The 18,814-nt window shown below is 31.2% G+C and overlaps 1 protein-coding gene across 2 annotated transcripts in view; it reads right to left on the bottom strand.

Moving 5' to 3' along the window:
- The window catches only part of LOC143239452 (extended synaptotagmin-2-like), a 64,974-nt gene extending 46,415 nt beyond the window's left edge, over window positions 1–18,559 (bottom strand). The window contains exons 1-8 of one of the 2 annotated variants that reach the window (XM_076480533.1): window positions 17,896–18,559; window positions 15,618–15,659; window positions 13,926–14,063; window positions 9,547–9,623; window positions 7,938–8,004; window positions 4,746–4,835; window positions 3,828–3,883; window positions 2,274–2,394 (exon numbers count right to left, since the gene is read on the bottom strand). In XM_076480533.1, coding sequence (XP_076336648.1) covers window positions 2,274–2,394; window positions 3,828–3,883; window positions 4,746–4,835; window positions 7,938–8,004; window positions 9,547–9,623; window positions 13,926–14,063; window positions 15,618–15,659; window positions 17,896–18,216 — 912 coding nt within the window. In that variant the 5' untranslated portion in view covers window positions 18,217–18,559. The remainder of the gene's footprint in view (window positions 1–2,273; window positions 2,395–3,827; window positions 3,884–4,745; window positions 4,836–7,937; window positions 8,005–9,546; window positions 9,624–13,925; window positions 14,064–15,617; window positions 15,660–17,895) is intronic. The other variant, XM_076480540.1, reaches the window with a different exon arrangement.
- Between the last annotated feature and the right edge of the window lie 255 nt (window positions 18,560–18,814).

The following is an 18,814-nucleotide window of genomic DNA, read 5'->3' on the forward strand; positions in this document are numbered from 1 at the left end:
GTTGTTCTTGGTACGTGACTGTGGCAAGGAACTATATATTTAGCTTGTTGGTATGAATGTGTGCAGACATTAGAAAGTGTAGGTCTAGTGTACGGAACTGAGACGCATTTCAGAAATGTTATATAATATACCAGGGTATTCATTATTCTCTAGTCTGTATATGATAAACATTAACAAAACAATTATACTACAATAAATATTTTAATTTTATTTGTTTTATTGTTATACAGACTATTTTAGGATTGAAAATAATTTTATTGGTAAATTTGGAAAGTTTACTTATGTCAAAGTTACATGAGAGAAAAAAAAAACCTTCAGTAATTTATGATGGCCTTTCTCTTCTTTATCTGGGTCTAGACACTAAAGTAAGAGGATAGAAAGATATTCTATAAAACAAACATGCCATTAAAAATGGATGAGTCAAAATACATGTGGTGTATCTAAATTAAGAGTGGTTATTAGGATCAGACCAGTTGTCAAACTTTACAGAGTAAATTGAAAAGTTTTTCAGAACATTTTTGTCTAAGTTTTAAAAACACTCAAAAAATATGGTTGACAAAGTTTAGCACACAGATGTTTTTCTATAATACAAATTTGTTCACGGAGAGTGCTGAAATAAATTTCTTTTAATCAATAGCCTTTGCTGTGAATGAAATATTTTGATAATTTATCTATCATCTTAACACATGGCAACTAGTTCTTTAAGGAGTTTCTACCGCTTTTAAATAACACAAACAATGTTTTATAACTATCATAGAAACTGAAAACAAAACTGACAACGCTTTATACTGAAAACAATGTAGCATTATGTGTTATCGAATAAATTAAAAGTTTGCCTTTCTAGTTGTTATAAAGGGTATAATATAAAACATCAGAGAGAATTATCTGCAATTTGTGAAAAAGTGGTAGTAACAGCTGGTTGTAGAAGGTGGGTCTGATTTGCTAGTTTACGATTCTGCAAAGAAACAAGATTTAAGGCTATAGAAATTGGGCTTTACTTCAGCAATCTCTATATTATAATAAGTAATTTATAATAAATTCCATATTTCAGGGAGAAGTGCTAAAAAGAAGACCTGAAGAATAAATGTCACAATTCTCATACTAGGGGAGATCCAACAGTTAAAAAAAATATAAATTTCTTTACAAAATTAAGAACTTGTGTAATATTGAAGGTTGATTTACTAACTATATTTTGATACCATGTTTATTCATATAAATTAATATTAAAATAGTTTAACTTTTGAACATAACTCTGTAAAGGGTCATGACATGCACATTTATTCATATAAATTAATATTAAAATAGTTTAACTTTTGAACATAACTCTGTAAAGGGTCACGACATGCACATTTATTCATATAAATTAATATTAAAATAGTTTAACTTTTGAACATAACTCTGTAAAGGGTCATGACATGCACGTTTATTCATATAAATTAATATTAAAATAGTTTAACTTTTGAACATAACTCTGTAAAGGGTCATGACATGCACGTTTATTCATATAAATTAATATTAAAATAGTTTAACTATTGAACATAACTCTGTAAAGGGTCATGACATGCACGTTTATTCATATAAATTAATAATAAAATAGTTTAAATAACACTCACTCTTCTTCACTGTATCTATTTTCTAACCATTTTTAAACCTTTAAAAAACTAAGAAACCCGTGAGACCAAAATGTTTCCTATTAATACTTTTCTATCCAAACATTTATGATGATAATTCTTCTCATATGAATTTGCTACCACATTTCCACGTAAATAATAAAAGTATTTTATGAAAAAGTTGACCACAAGTCCATCTAGTAATACTACTACTTCCTCCTCTACGAAGATTTCTACATTGCTCAAACTTTTCAAAATATGGCAAAACATATTAATGAACAACGAGTTAAACTACTAAGCAGTCTTTGTTTGTTTGTTTTTTAATTTTGCACAAAGCTATATGAGGTCTATTTGCACTTGTCTTCTCTAATTTATCAATGTAAGACTAGAGGGAAGGCATCACCACTCACCGCCAACTCTTGAGCTACTCTCTTACCAATGAATAGTGGGGTTGACCGTCACCTTAAAATGTCCCCACGGCTGAAAAAGTGAGCATGTTTGGTGCGATTCGAACCTGCAACCCTCAAATTACGAGTCGAACGCCTTAACCCACTTGGCAATGTTGGGTCAAGCAGTCTTTGCTAACCATAATTTGCTAAAAGTTATCAAGTTACTTTTTTCAAGAAGATTTTTCTATTAAAAGCCAAGACAATGAATACTTACAGTAGGCGGCACAAATTTCAGTAAACGCAGAGGAACATCTTCTACCAGAGAAACGTAGATTTTATTGGGTAGAACCATAAGTGCTGAGAGTTGATCTAGGACTGCTTGATGCAGAATATCACTAAAGATTGAAAAGAATAAGCTTTTCATACACAAAAAAAAACATCGAAAAGTTTTCCCCCTTTTTTTTCCCTGTAGCTTTTATTCGTAGGAGAATTTTTTCCCCACTGTTAAGTATCTATAAATATATATGTAACAGTGACCGTACAAGTTCCATGTTACTTGGAAATTAAATTATTTTAGAAAGAAAACTACTTTAACAGTTAACATGATAAGATTAAATACAAAATACTTATTATCTTGAAACAATCTTTCACATGCAAATCAGCAAGTTACATCGTCAGCCACAGCTGATATAAAGATGAAGCAGAATGGTATCAATCTGAACTACATTTTGAAAGTTTGTCATTTTGTAAGTATTTTGGCACTGACAAAAACTGATCACTTTTGGGATGGGAATGTCGCAACCCTTTGCAAAGCAAAATATTTCTTACACTCAGATCATCAACAGATTTTCAGATCGAGAATTTAGACTTTACAAAGAGGGGTACTCCTTGTCCTTAATGGCACTATAAAATAAAGGAATAAGAATCAATTTGGGGTTGAAGATCGTCCAGAAAGAGACCTGCAACAAGTCGTACTGCAATGTGGTAAATAAAATGTAGCATTCTGTTACACGAACACAAATATTGGTGGCAAATACTGTTCATAAGTCTAAAACAATAGTAAGTAATAAAATCAAGAAGAATCTCCATCTCAAAAAGTGACAGAAAGCACGTGCACAAACTGCTTCCATAATATATCAGTTCACTAATGCATACCTCAAGCAGCTGGTATTCATATTACTTCACAAGATAACACACTGGCCAAGTTGCCAGACACAGCTCTTATAGTTTTCTGTGCAAGTGGGCAGTTGAGATGGAAGCATTAGGGGAACACACATGGAGCATTGTAGAGTAAATAGCCTCAGACCTCTCCTTGTTGAACATTTGGCAATGCCAACAGATGGATAAATTGTGATTTTTCAGCCTGATGCTGGTAGTATCCACTTCAATTTAAGCAGTTAATATACTTATTTCTTAGTGGTGCCATTTGCTTAGTTGTTCCTTCCACATATATTTGTGTTGAAGGTAAAATCATAAGATATCTTTGCTCAGTTGAATTATGTATTTTATTTAGGATGAAGAATTAATCTGTTTCTTATTTATGAAATCTGACAAGAGCCAAAAAAAATTTTAACAAGATTATAGTTGAGTGTTGTAATGTAGAGATAATTAGCGAGATATTAAGTTTTTTGTTTTTCTAAACTGCCAAATATTTCTCATGTTCTAACACTTACATTCTTGAATACTATTACAATTACTCCACCTAAAAAACTGTAAATAATACAAACCTCAGTGTGTACCAAAACATAAGTTTTACCTGCATAATGTTTTAAACACCACACAAAATTCAGGCAATTCCAAATATACATGTTCTGATGCATGTTCTTACCTAAGTCCAGGAATGTCAAGCACATCGGCCAAATTTGTCAGATTGAAATCAATTGCCTATAATAAAAAGAGAGGATAAATAATATTAATTCAGTTCTTTTCTAAGAACTGACCTTATTTGAACCAGAAAAACCTCTCAGCACATACTTCTCTTTATACTCAAGATGAGAGTTCTGAGATTCATAAGTTACTTAGGTTTCTCATGGAAAATTAACACATTTCAGAGCAACATGAGACTTATTGGTCCATATCTGCTGTTCTATCCTCCAAATTAAATTTTTTTAAAAGATCTTAAAGTCAGCCCTATCATTCATATACTTAACAAGCTTTTCCTTAAACTTTCTACTGCCTCTACAACACCCAAAGGTAACCCATTCCAAAAGCCAACAATCCTGTTAGAAAAATAAAACCGTCTTAGCTGAAGATGACTTCTTCCTTGCCAAAATTTATATTTGTGTTCCCTAGTTCTACACTTCCTGCTATTAAATATTAATACTATCAATTCCCTTTACAACCTTAATAACCCTCAATCTGATCCCCCAGATTTTTCTTTTTTCAAGAAAAAAAACAATGAGAGATTTTAGTCTCTCCTTGTGAAATAAACTCAAGAAAGATTATCATAATTATTCATAAGCTTCTAAGTGAAAATAGAGTTCAGTGTCAAACACAGCATATATGTTGTATCCAGGGACCAATGTAATGTCTTTTTAGGCCAGCTGGGATATGAGGGACATAGTAGTGGTTGAGATGCTATTTATATTAGTAAACTGTTTCAAAACAACAAGTTATTGTGTAAACTGGATTAAATTGGTGAAATATAATTTTTTTATGCCCCAAAAGTATAATTTTACAGCACATTACTTTTCTAAAATGAGATAAAAAGCATTTTAGAAATCATAACACTTCTAGTGATACCTACAGGACAAGATAAAAAGAATACAGTTACTCCACCAGCGAATGGAATTTGTTTCACAAGGGGTTTCATTATGACTCTCAGCTTCCCATGCAACTAAAATAAGAAAACAAACATAATAATTAACAAGAATTAAAAATATACCAACAACACATTACCATTCCATGAGAAGATATACAATTGTTTTCACAGCAATTTAGCTTTCAGAATGCTTAAAAATGAGTTACAAATCAGACAACTAACTTCCAGAGACAATACTTAACATTCTGCATTAAAGTATCCCCAGTCTTCTTTTTGTTATCCACGTTAATTTTAGAAAATATTTAAAAGTTAACACTTTTTTAACACTAAACTACTTTGAATTTATTACACCTTAAGTAACTCATGAAAAAAAACAACATTCTGACCTTATATCATTTATGACATCACAAATTTTACTATTGTTCAACAATTAAATGAAAATGTAACCAAGAAATACAATCAAACTCTCCCTTGAAATTCATTATTTTAAAAGCTATTTAAGTTCCAATAAGAAATAGTGAAATGTCTAAATAGCAAGGAGGATCAGTCCAGTAAAAACACGTTTTTTTTATAACTGTGTTATTTAAACAATTTTTTAGACAAAACTAATTTCTATCCACTTTTAATGCATATTTCAGTCCTGAGATATGACTGGAGGCACACTGCTGTTACTAGACAAAGTATGTGATTGTATGTAGCTTTATATTAGTGTGACACATTCTGATTTGTTGGATTAGAAGGACTCACAGAGTAAATATCTTTGCACAGGATAAAGGAGTAACAATTACACAGTAATTGCCTTTTATACTGACTAGTGGTCACACCGACTATTGTGCCATGGCAAGGGACCATGAATGCTTTATGATGTAGCCTTACAGCTGTTAATATTGCAATGTTCATGCAATAATGAAAATAAGTTTCTTCTGGTGGATTATGACAGTGGTCAATATTCTCACTTGAATTGTTGAACATGCTGGCAACACTGGAATGATGCTCGATAGCATTTGTTTCATCTGTAGCAGCACTGAAGAGCTGGAAGTAGCTTCTGTGTAGTAGCGAGCCATTTTATAAAAGAAGCTTTATTATCTCGTTTTAAGCATGCCACATCAACCTTATTTAGTGTTTGAGATGATTAGACATTAATAAATATGTTCTTGTTATTTATAATACTACAAACTCTGTAATAAAAAAAACACCTTGGACTCCCTATAGTAGAAATCAGATCACACGAACAGTCACCTTACCTTTGCTTCTTATAAAAATGAAGTCTGGGGCATTATTTCATAACATAATGAGAGTATTTGTGTCTTCTTACAGCTATAAACAGAAAACCCAGGTACCCCTGATTTTAAGCAGGCTATATCTTTATTTACTACTTAATTGTATAAATGCTCTCCAATTGGTAAAAAAGTACATTGTTCTTTCTTTTACAGTGTAAAGTAAAAGCTTTATATTTTCATAAAAATATTTTATCATAATTGTTATTTACATGTACCAGTTAAGTAAATATTACATTAAAAGGAAGAACTGTGTTAAAAACAGCAAGGGAAAAACCTGTGATAAAAAACGTTTTAATCACCTAAACAAGCCTTAACAATAATCATAAACACAGCTTATATTAAAAAGAGCACTACAGCACAACCTATAATATGGAATATTGAAAATATTTCAATTTCTAAAGTAGAAGCACATTAATAGACATATAAAATTAAAATACTTAATCATGACATTAAATGTTTTTAATAAAATAAAAAATTTTCTTTCCCATTATACAGCCTACCTTCTTCTAATATTAATATGTTATATTCTTCAATTATAGGTATTACAACTTCATAGTTACTCAGATTTTGTAAAACAAGTTACAATACTTCATTACTGATATTGAAATATTGGTGTAAAAAACTAATAATAATTAATAAAAAACATTAAATAAAATTATTGAAATATTTTTGGCAAGTACAAAAATATAAAAAGAAAAAATATTTTGTTTGAAATTCCCAATAAATACTTTTAGTTTTTAATACAGTCATTTAAACATCCTGGCATTATTTTTGTGTGTGTATTAACACCAATACTGTACATAAATATCAAAGTTCTTTTAAAGGGTACAGAAACTAAGAAGACTGATAGTTACAGTAAACTCTACAAATAACAGAAATGGTAAAGGTTGGAAGTGATACTTCAGATATCCTTGTTTGGTTTTTACACTAGTACGCTTTGTCTACTGTACTACCAATATTAACTTATTAATTTCAGCTTTTGCTACAAAAATGGGGGCTGGAAACAAATATCAGGAGGTAAGGTTATGTTACTTATCCTCAGTGGTAGAACCTAATCTAATTTCTTTTATTTTACATTTCTCTGGAGATCAGTCACCATCCCACAAACTGTCTGTGGGTTGTGGAAAGATGATATGGATGAGAAACATTGTAGGCTTGTGCACATGCATCTTAATCTCCTAACTTCTCTGACTTATTTTATGTTTACTCTTCTTTCTATAACATACAAGACAAGGAAACATATAGACTTATAGATAATGCATCCCCACCACCATGTGGGTTCTACTTTTGTAGTCACCTCCAAAATGAAGGTGTACCTTACGTAAATTCCCCACATTATAGCTTGTGTCCTGTTGATCTTTTTAAAATACATAAAACTTTTGTTGTAGTTACTGAGGCTCGTTTCTATCTATCTATATAATAAATATAATGTTGTAGACAAAAAATAAGTGAGTACATTAAAAAAGTATTAAAATGCAGCCACAAAACAAATATCCAACACCACGGCACAAGTGATAGGATGAGTCATTATGTAATGTGCCCTGGTTCTGTGAAGTACATATGTGAAGCACACATACACATTTGTTTGGGATATTTGCACAAAGCTACACAAAGTCTATCTATACTAACTGTCCCTTGTTTTAAGCTCACAGGGTTGAAGGAAGGCAACTCTAATCAAATAGAAGGATCTTACCAGCACACTTATAACGCACCTACAACCCTAAAGTTTAAAGTGTGATTTTGTTTGTATATGAAAAGGAGAGGAATCATAACCATCGAACTAACAGTCTGGCATGCTGAACAGGAGACGGACTCAGACACACACATACTTAATTATTTTATAAATATAGCTATAAAAAACAAAACAAACAGCAACAAATGGCATAATTAGACCTACCTGTACGTCTTTGATGCCTGCTTTAAAACCCTTGACTCCTACCAAGAAGTTTGAATCACCAGAATAACTTGAATAATAAAATAATTAAGTTTAATAATATTAAAAATAAAAAAGTTGGTTACTGAATTATATTCCTTTTTTTTTCACCAAAGATATTAATAAAAACAATAAATACATTAATTATGTGATGATACAGTTTTCATTATCACACATCACTACTAGAAGTGTTTAAAATGTTATTTTGCACAGAATTATGTAGATTAAATGAATTGCAATACAAACTTTCATTGCCAAAGAAATCTTTTTGTTATTGTATTCTACACGTGTGTATCTGTGTGTGTGTTCTTCTTATAGCAAAGCCATATTGGACTATCTGCTATGTCCACTGAAAGGAACTAAACCCTGAATTTAACATTGCAGATATGGAGACTAGTCTACAAGTGTTCATTATCTGTGTACCAAGACTTAGACAAGTAGATAGAAGTTAAATACCACTTTTGTATTGACTGATAATGAACTATGATATTTTAATGTAAACAAATGTTAGTTTCATTCTTCAACGGACTTAAAATTATTTTAGGAGCAGGAGAAATCTCTCCAGTTTTTCGGATACAGAACATCTTTTTTTAGTATATTTTAAAGAAAATACAAGTTTTCACATGAAAATACAAGTTACATTAAGCTCTATGGCTAGAGGGAAACAGGTCTGTATAGATACTCTAATTTCTTTGGCAAACATCCAATCTACAAACCCAAACCACTCACAGCATCACAATATTATCTAAACCACAACATTTATTATGCTATTCCGTGTAATATTTTCCAATTCATTCAACTTTTGTTACAGGTTTTGTTTACTGTTACAATGAAGAACTAGTTCCTCTTTTCAATGTACATGTGGTTCCTGTTGGCCAGAAAAATGTTTCGCAAGTCTGCTCACAAAAAAAAATTTCTAAATGAAAGTTTTAAAAGTTCACTGGGATTCTGACAGTTTCACAGTGTAGAGTTTCGTTTCCTTGCAATTTACTGTCATTTAATGTATATATTACCAACTTACACGACAAATACTAAAATTATTTACTAGAACTTTCTTCCGACACACTTACTCTACTTTTCTAAGACCAAATTAATTATTTCAAACATGCGTTAATATGCTACTGTATCCAATATTTCTTTAAAGTTAGCCAAAGAGCAATTGGATACAAACAGTTTATAGCCCACTGCTAAATTATGGACATATGAGCAACTCATTGCAAATTCCTTCTATTTCAATATAAACAAAGTTTATTGCAAAATGACTGAAGGCTTCAAGAACACACTTTACTGAGGTCAAATATTCTCATGTGATTAATAACGGTTTCTTCCAGAAACTGAGCCATTATTCTATGTTTAGATACGGAAAATACTTCTTCAGGAAAACACAAAAGAAAGTCAAATTCCTGAAAACTCCAAAGTAACTTCAAAGAAATGACTAAGATTTCCAAAGTAAAAAAATATATTGAAATTGATTTTTATTTAAAGTTTTTGACAAATAATGATTTTATTACATCAGTGGACATTTATATATAAAGTGCAAGCTAAAAAATACATAACAAACAAGACTACCTACAGAATTTCCAAATCCATAATTATTTCATCTCTTCCCACATTTTCTTCATAAACTTTTACACCACCAATTCTTGGAGGCTAGATGAAAAATATATATTGCTTTTATAAAAAAAATAATACTTGTAAAGTACAACAGAATGTAGCAAAAGTCCAAAATCTAAATTTCCTTAACTCTTTGAGCTTTAACATAGCATTAAAATACAACAAGGAACCTTTTGGTCCATCTATGCTGAAGATGACATTTTTTCCTGCCAAAACTTGTGTGTCCTTTTGTCTCATCATTCTTGACATTAATTATGTTTAAAAAGTTGTTACTTCAGCAATATCAACAACATTAAACATCTTCACAAGTGTCCCTGTAACTCTTCTTTTATCAAGAGAAAAACAAGTTTGTACGATAACATTTTCATCTCGGGTATCATTCTAGTAATAGTCCTCTAAACCCTTTCCAACAATTCAATGTCATTTCTGAGGTACAGCTTAAGACTGAACATCATATTCCAAATGTAGCCTAACCAATGTCCTCTATAATAATATTACAGGCTCATTAGATTTACATTAAATATTTTCATGGATAAAATCTAAAATCCTAATAACAACAATAGCACACTGTTTAAAAGGTTTAAGAGACTGATCAATCAGAACACCAAGAGAAGTTGTGGGTGGGTGAGACATACCTGATAACTGCATTAAACTTCATACAAATTTTCTACAATTTTTTAACCAAAATAAATTGGTTTAGTATTGGTATGAATTTTTAGCATCTAAAATTTAGACGTTAACTGTAAAAACACTATTCCTATGAAAACAATAAAACTACATTTTTTTCTTACAACTCTGTCTTTATGTTATTAATCTGAAGCCTTGAAAAAGTATTCAGTAAATATTTTTAAAATAAGACTACAAATATTTTGTTTTTTTATTCTGACATCATAAAATGTGCATACAACATAAAAAATATGAATGTAAATTAATATTAAACTACTGATCGTAATGTCATTTTTATTCATTAATCACCTAACATGTTTATCTTATTTCATTTTATATCTTTCCTGCAGAAACAGTTACAAAATATATGTAAAGAAAATGTTGCCTGTAGTTAAGTATTGGGGTGTCATAACCAAATGCATTACAGAACTCTTTGAGCCAAAGTACTCTTTGTTAACTTGAAGATGACCTAAGAAGGTCAAAATATTGTTCTGTACTTTATTTTAATTAAAGTTTTAATATTCATACCATCTGTCTTGAGAATACATTTTTACTTCAAGTGGAAATATATCTCAGAACAGCTGGTATGGGTATTAAAACTTTTACTAATAAAGCAGAAAGCAACATTTCAACCTTCTTAGGTCATATTCAGGTTTTACCTAAGAAGGTCAAAACACTGTTCTCTGCTTTATTAGTAAATGTGTTAATATCCATACCAGCAATCCTGAGATATATTTTTACTTCAAGTGGGTTTTTCATTATCATGAACTTGCTAACTTTGAATATTCTGAAGTGAATTATTTTAGAAAAATATTTCTGTACTTTTCATATGGAAATGATATCACACAATTCTAGTATTATTAACAAGAAATATATTACCAAAAATTACTAAAAAAAAATTTAGATTGGTAACTAGTTGGGAATTATTTTTAAAAGCACAATGTTCAACATGCAAATGTGGTGCTACAAGACTTACTTCAAACCTTAAGGTATAAAAGTGCAGTTTACTAGGACTGATAAGTTTTATTTTGTTTGAGGGTTAGAATACTTTCTTTTCAATAGTTTTTCACAATAGAGCATATCTGAGAAACTAAATACCCCTTGGTATAGACTCTTCATAAGAAGAATATACACAGAAGCTCAAACAATAAAATTACAGCTTTATTTATACTGTTAAAAGAAGTTTTAGGATTCCTGAGAAATTCCACTGGTCATGAAAAGCCTACATATAAGCCTGACCCAAGATCACATTTCAAGAAGCAACAGAACTTCACAAACTATACTCAAACTGAAAACCCACTGAATGAGTTTGAAGGCAGATTCAGTCAAAATGGGGGTGAAAAAGAAAAACACTCAAACAGACAAGATATTGGACAGGTCACATGAGGACTTTTTCAAGTTGACTAAAATGACAATTATAACTACCTCCAGAAGCAGCTGATAAGGGTAACAGGCACACTCCTGTTTGAAACAAGCAAACAGTAGTCAGTCGACTAATGAAAGAGGAACGAGCAACCTAAGAGCATATAAGTAATGAATGAATGCTCCTGAATGTCTGATAAAACATACAGAGTTGATGTAAGTCCAAAGGGCAATGCAAAAATACAGAGGAAGCACTGAGGATAATAAATGAAAGAAAACATAAATGACAAAATATCAAGAAATGCACATAAGCATTTGCAACTTTCCTCTAGATAATTGAAAAACCTAGAGAAACACCCTACGTAGGGGTGAGTAATGACATAAGGTAAGATGAGACAGATTGGAAATTAGAAAGAGGTGGGGCAAACCTGATGCAGGTCATCAGTCTCCAGTTTGATGCAACAAAAACAAACAAGCAGAGAAAGATTATGAACAGGTGCAATGGCCTGTAGAGACAGAAAATCTTGTTCTACCTTGGAAAAACAGAGGCTGGTCACAGGATCATAAATCACTGAGAAGGAAAAGGAAAAAGGACAAATGAGATGGAGGAAAAAAAATGGTGGTACAAGTCCTTCTCACAAAACCCAAAATAACCTTGGAAGTGAAGTGAAAGATTGCCAAAGGGTAACAATCACTTATAGTCAAGCTCCCCCTGGATAGAACTCTCTGATTAATCTCCAGTACTATTGGCAACATACCCATCAACACTGAAAAAATGATGAAAAATGGCTGGAAGGAGATCAGGTACAGGTAGATAAGGAGCTGTAAAGTAAATAGGGGTGTGTCAAAGTGCAACAAATGTGCAACCAAAGAGGAAAGGATTGAGTGGTGATGTACAAATTACACAAGATTCCATATACATGACTGAAAACATCACCAAAAATATAATTCCCAAAAATAAAGAGGAGGCATATAGACACAGGACAATGTTGCATTGTTACTCAGAAGATCCAAACAACAGTGAAACCATGTGTAAAGCAAGAACTGAAGACAACAAACAAGCCAACGTGAAGGTAATAAAAATATATATGGAAAACGGAATTGGATAAAGTATAACATACCAGTGAAATCATGTCCAGGAATGTGGTATTAGGCTTAGCTGATTCTACAGACACTGCAAAACCTGGTGGTGTAAAAAGGCTATTAAATCTTCTTCAGACTAAACAGGTTTGGTTTTTTCAAGAGAATTAACAGGGCAAGTTCAGGAGAAGAAATGTGACCCATACAATGACCAATCTCACAAAAGATAACAGCAGAGAAATCAATGATTGGTCTTCCCCAGATAGTGCTAGAAGTGTAACACCTGAAGTGTGAAGATGAACCTCAGAATTCATTATAGAAATATGTAAATCAAACAAATGTCCCAATCTGACCATATTGACAGCTATACATTTCTTCCCATTTGCATGACATTAGCAACGTAAACCAGTCTTTTATGACATTGTGGCATATAACTGTTGAAACAACTGCATACCACAAAAGATCAGACAACTGCCAATCCACTTTGGTTAACATGTTAATGTTAGACACATCATCATCTGCAAGCTCTGATTCAGACATGTACAATACAACTGGTACATTATATCCATCGTCCTCTTCACCTATTGTCACCATTTTTGTTTACCTTGTGTGTACACGCTATTCTACAGCTCCTGCTTATCCTATATTTTATGTAAAAATTTGTAAAATATATTTAATTAGCATATATTAATGAAAATAATTCAGTTTTTCTTGATGACGAGAAACCCACTTGAAATAAAAATATATCTCAGAATGGTTGGCATGGGTATTAACACAATTAATAAAGCTGAATTTGACATAGGAAGGTTGAAATGTTGTTCTCTGTTTATCAATAAAAGTGTCTATACCCATACCAGCCATTCTGAGATACAGTAATTCAGTTTATCTTTCCTTGCATTATATGGATTAGATTATAATGAAACACCAATACGACTCATGTTAAAATTGTTTCCTTAATATGACCATACATTATTACGTAATCACAATTTTTTCATTGAAATTTATGGCAAAAACAAAATACTTGTTTTTTTTATAAAGACCCATATTTGTACATCAAACTATTCTTTTCAATTGATACAGAAGTATACTTGTATGGCTATAATTCATATTCACAAAAGTACAACTGAAAAAGATCCTTATTAATTTTACCAGAGTTAAGAATAATACTTGAGATTACATAGCAGGTTGGGCTCTTAGAAGAAAAAGTTATTCATATTAGAAACACTATACCATGTCTCCAAGGACTATCTTTTCAAATCTAAAGCTCCGCAAATATGAAGGCAAGCTCTCACGAACACTTGGCTCCACTTTGGTTCTCAAAAGATCCTCCACATAATGACCAATATAGGGCCACATTTTGTGTAGGATCTGCAAACAATAATTTTTTTAATATATACATATATAAACAAACACACACACACACACAGCTAAATGCACCATTGAATGTTAATAGACCTAGAAACCATTAAGTTCCACTAAAATATAATTATTTGTAATTTGTATTTCTTAGTTATGAAGCTCTCAAAGGATATAAACTTACTTTTACCCACATAGGAAGCTCTTTATAAAAACAAACAACAAAAGGTTAAATGACAAAAATGGCATGTATTGATAAAACTAGAAAATAAAATCAAGAGAGACATATACAAATAAAATGTAAAGGATGCTTACATTTATGTTTACAATGGTGATTTAGTTCAACAACTAATAATAAAAGAATAAGCTAAGTCTTGCTGAATAAAGACATTTAAAAAATCAAAGAGTCACTGGACTTTATAGCTTGGAGTTAATCTACACTATTTAACAATCTTGTCCTCTTCACTGTCACAGTGAGTTTACATGTTGTAAACGTCACTTCCAGGGATAACAAGGAGTCATGTGGTGTACTTGGGTGAACTATTCCATAGTCTCACTATGATTATTCTGTCAGAAAGCTACCACTAACTTAAGTAACATCCAAGTTTTCTTCACAAACTTGCATTTTCTAATCATAATGTATGCTGATATTTTAAAACCAATTCTCTCCAACAATTCAATGTTCTCTTTTAAATAAGGTAGCTAAAACTGGACACAACACTCCAAGTGAAACCTAACTAACAACCGATGATCTCATTTGACTTAATATTTCTGTGCATAAAATCTAAAAATCCTGGCTGTCTTATCACAAGCTAAAATAAATTGTTTAGAAGATATTATACCTGTACATGCAAAATGTTATCCTGCTGAACAGTAATAGCTAATTTAAACAGTACAAACACCTCACACTAAATTTTATACTAAACTGTAAAATGAAGATGCATCATTATGTTAGAAACAGTTCCTAAAGCTTACAGTGTAAACTTTTCTTCACAAACTATGTCAACAGTTCCCCCTGCAAGGCTACATGATAATGAACACAGATAGCCTCAATTTGACTAAAAGGGATCTTCCACATATTATACCAGCTCAATAAGTAGTTTAAAACCTTAGCAATATTTCAATATATTTGATAAAGTCCCAAATGTCTACTATTTATCTCATATACTGTAAGAACAATAGTGACAAATAACTTTATTCCTAGCAGAAAAAGAAAAAAACAAAAAAATGCATGGCTTCTATTTCAGAAAACTAATGGTTTATAAATCTAATACAAATATTAAATTGAAAAATATCTATGTTTTGCTGTGGTTAACAACAATCACCTAAGTTTAACCATTAGTTACTCATGCTTTATCCGATACTCTTTACTCCATTTACACAACTTTTCTGTAAAACTATACGGTTAATTGGATCTAAAAAGTTTTTTTTAATATATATTATAAATTCACACAGAACAACAAAGACAATAAAACTCATAAACCTAAATCAAATTAAAACCAAATTACAAGAAGCAGTTTTGTTAACTGGTTGGTGCCAAAAATGTAAGGTACTCGTAATTTTTACCTTGTTTACCCATTCTGCTCTCTCAACATCAGGAAAGTAGACCTGAAATTTCAAATGATGTAAGCATTAGTAGAGATCAAAGATGTTTTTGTACGATTATTAGAAGTATAGTGTGTCTAGGTGAATAAACACAATAACATATATTAACGGTGAATTTTCTGATAACCAAGAGTTACTAATGTGATATTTGCTTTGTTGTTTATTTTTTATTTCATTTGCATATATTTATTTGGACCTATTTTTAGTGTTAAAAATTTTCTTTCTTTAATCTCATTTGTAGAATTATAAACATCTAAGTTACTTCACTACATTTAAGTGTAATAATTCTCACAAGCTCCTAACATCCTAAATGAAGCAATGACTTTAAATACAGTTGTGAAAGATTCCAAGCAATGACTTTAAATACAGTTGTAAAAGATTCTAAGCAATGACTTTAAATACAGTTGTAAAAGATTCCATGTTTATATTTATGTAAGTCAACTTGCAAATATAATCAAACTGAACTTCCCTTTAAAATATTTTTTTCTATAAAACAAATATTTCTTCGAAAATTTGAAACAAAAATAGAATGTAGAGTTAAAATATTTATTGAAACAAATAGTCTAATCCTTTGTTGAGGGTTATAAGCTCACTGATATGAAATGTTCTAAGCCAAATGTTAAAGTCTTGTGCACATGCACACAAATTACATATACACATACACACACAGAACTGATTTGATATAAAAACTCTAATGACATACTCATAAACAGATTTGTTTATTACATGGTACTATGGTCAATTTTGCAAAAGCTCTTAAAAATATATACTGCAAATATTTACTTTAAAGATATGGTTATTAATGATAATGGTCTAATATTTTAAAAAAGGATATATTACTTTTGCTATTGATTTGAATAACAGTCAAAACAATATGTTGTCCAACTTTGGTAATGATACTAAGCAATACTACTATGAAAATTATTTTCTCAACACGAGAGAACACCGAGATTCTCAAAATCAATTTATAGGGCTATAGGATGTGATAAAGCCGATCAGGCCATGCACTGATCATTTCTTCATGGCATGCACAACGTACGTGTTAAAAACTTACTCCTTTTAATTTAACACATTATACTGTGTGTGTATGTGCAGTATTTATAGTTACAATGACTCGTGTGTTCCCTGCTAGTATAGCGGTAAGTCTACGGATTTACAACGCTATAATCAGGGGTTCGATTCCCCTCGGTGGACTCGGCAGATAGCCTGAAGTGGCTTTGCTATAAGAAAACACCTGACTCGTGATTTAATCTCATAGTATTAAATTTTCAAATACCCCTGTACTAGACGTGGCATGCTTTGCACACATCAAGTGTCACAATGTTTAGTTGTGGGAATGACCTGAGCATTTAAAAACTGTTTCCTATAGCAATAGCTTGTAAGAAATTAGTCATACATATCCCAATTCTTACAGTGAAAAGTATAAAGTGATATGTGTCAGTTATGAAATTTTGGAAAGACAAAGGACTTATTACTGATAATAAATTTTCAAACATTCATCTGATTGGATGGCTTGTTAATTGAGCTATCAAAAATTCAGAAACCTATCTATAATAAGTCTGTTTTTTTGCACTGCATTCTGAAAAACAATAAGATAGAAGGACCAAAGTTTAAGGCTTGGAAAAGACAGACAGGGATCCATTTAAAGCAGTTTTATTTTTAAACAAGTCAATTAGCTTACAGAATAGGTTGCCATCAGAAGTGAAAGCTGGTGTCTAACTGGAGTTTAAGAGAGGAATTGATGACTTCCTCAAAATAAAATGATGGGTTTAACTTTTCTTGGGATGGATATGCAGACAGCTTTCAAGGAGCAAATCAAACCAGTTATTTGTGTATTAATATTATATTGTTTAGACAGCAGATTCAGTTTTATAAAATCACTTATCATTAATGGTCCAGAGATGATATTCACAAACCTGTTAGTCAACAAGAACAGGCTAGTTATTTATAAGCTGACTGAGGTAAATATTTTGCAAAATGTCAAGTCAGTGGAGCTAGGTTTGGAATTACATGTACTAGAACAGAAGTACATGTCCACTGGTAATATGGAAAAAAGTACAGAAAACACAAAAATTTGTAAAACATGATTAACTGACATGTTTGAAAGTGAAAATCATGAAGGCTGTATTCTGGGTAGGATGCTGCATTGTTACAAATGTTTACAGATTAAAAAAATTAGTGTTTAACTTCGTGAATATAAATGTGAAAATAAAATAACATTAGTGTCAATCAAACCTACCCAGGAAGGCAAGTCCTCTAATTTAGCTAACACTGCAACTTTTTCATTAGCGACAGCTGCTTTATTGTGAGCAATACGTTCCTGTTTTTTCTTCAGGTGGTTTTCTCGAACCATCCATAGCACTAATCCCATTAACAGCCATGACGAACTGATCCCATATACTCCAAATAAATAAGCTCCAGAGATTACAGATGCCCCTTTGCAAAACATCTTAATCAAGGATACAATCGTACTTGCACGATTAGGAGCTGAACGTGGAGGAGAATAATCGCCAGTTGAATTAACAACGGCCGTAGTAGACAAATTATTTGAGTTTTCCATCAGTGACAATGATACTACCTATTACTTGTAGTACTACTATTCCTTACAAGTTACCAGACTATAACTTTATAATAATTTCCTACGAATCTATGACGAATTTATATTTATTTTATACTAGATGCTTTCGTTTTTAATGAATATTTATATTTCCTTACTTCTACAACTTTTTCAGTTTCAAAGCGAATAAGTTAATAAAATTGAGATATTTTGATTGACCCAAACATAGTTTTAAACCACACCCAGTACAGGTCCTATTTAAAGACTTAAACTCGTGCAACACGACCAAACACACTCGCACCTGACTTCCACAGATGTTAATCAACAACGCCACCTATTCAAAAATGGTTATAATAATAAATTGTTTTCAGGAGTAAGTTAGATATTCAAATTATATCAAAGTATAATGAAATATCATTTAACTGACAGGGAATGTTTAAACTTAATTAAAACAGTGCAAGTTTAACAACAATAATATATTTAAAAGTAATAACTTGAACGTAAAGTTTATATCAAAATTATAAAATTATGACAAAGCTTCTTCTTAAACATTTGCAGTTTACCTTCCATCTACCAACAAATGAAGATATTGAGAAGATTC

This window comes from Tachypleus tridentatus, chromosome 2 (assembly GCF_004210375.1).
Source record: "Tachypleus tridentatus isolate NWPU-2018 chromosome 2, ASM421037v1, whole genome shotgun sequence".
Classification (NCBI taxonomy): Eukaryota; Metazoa; Arthropoda; class Merostomata; order Xiphosura; family Limulidae; genus Tachypleus; species Tachypleus tridentatus.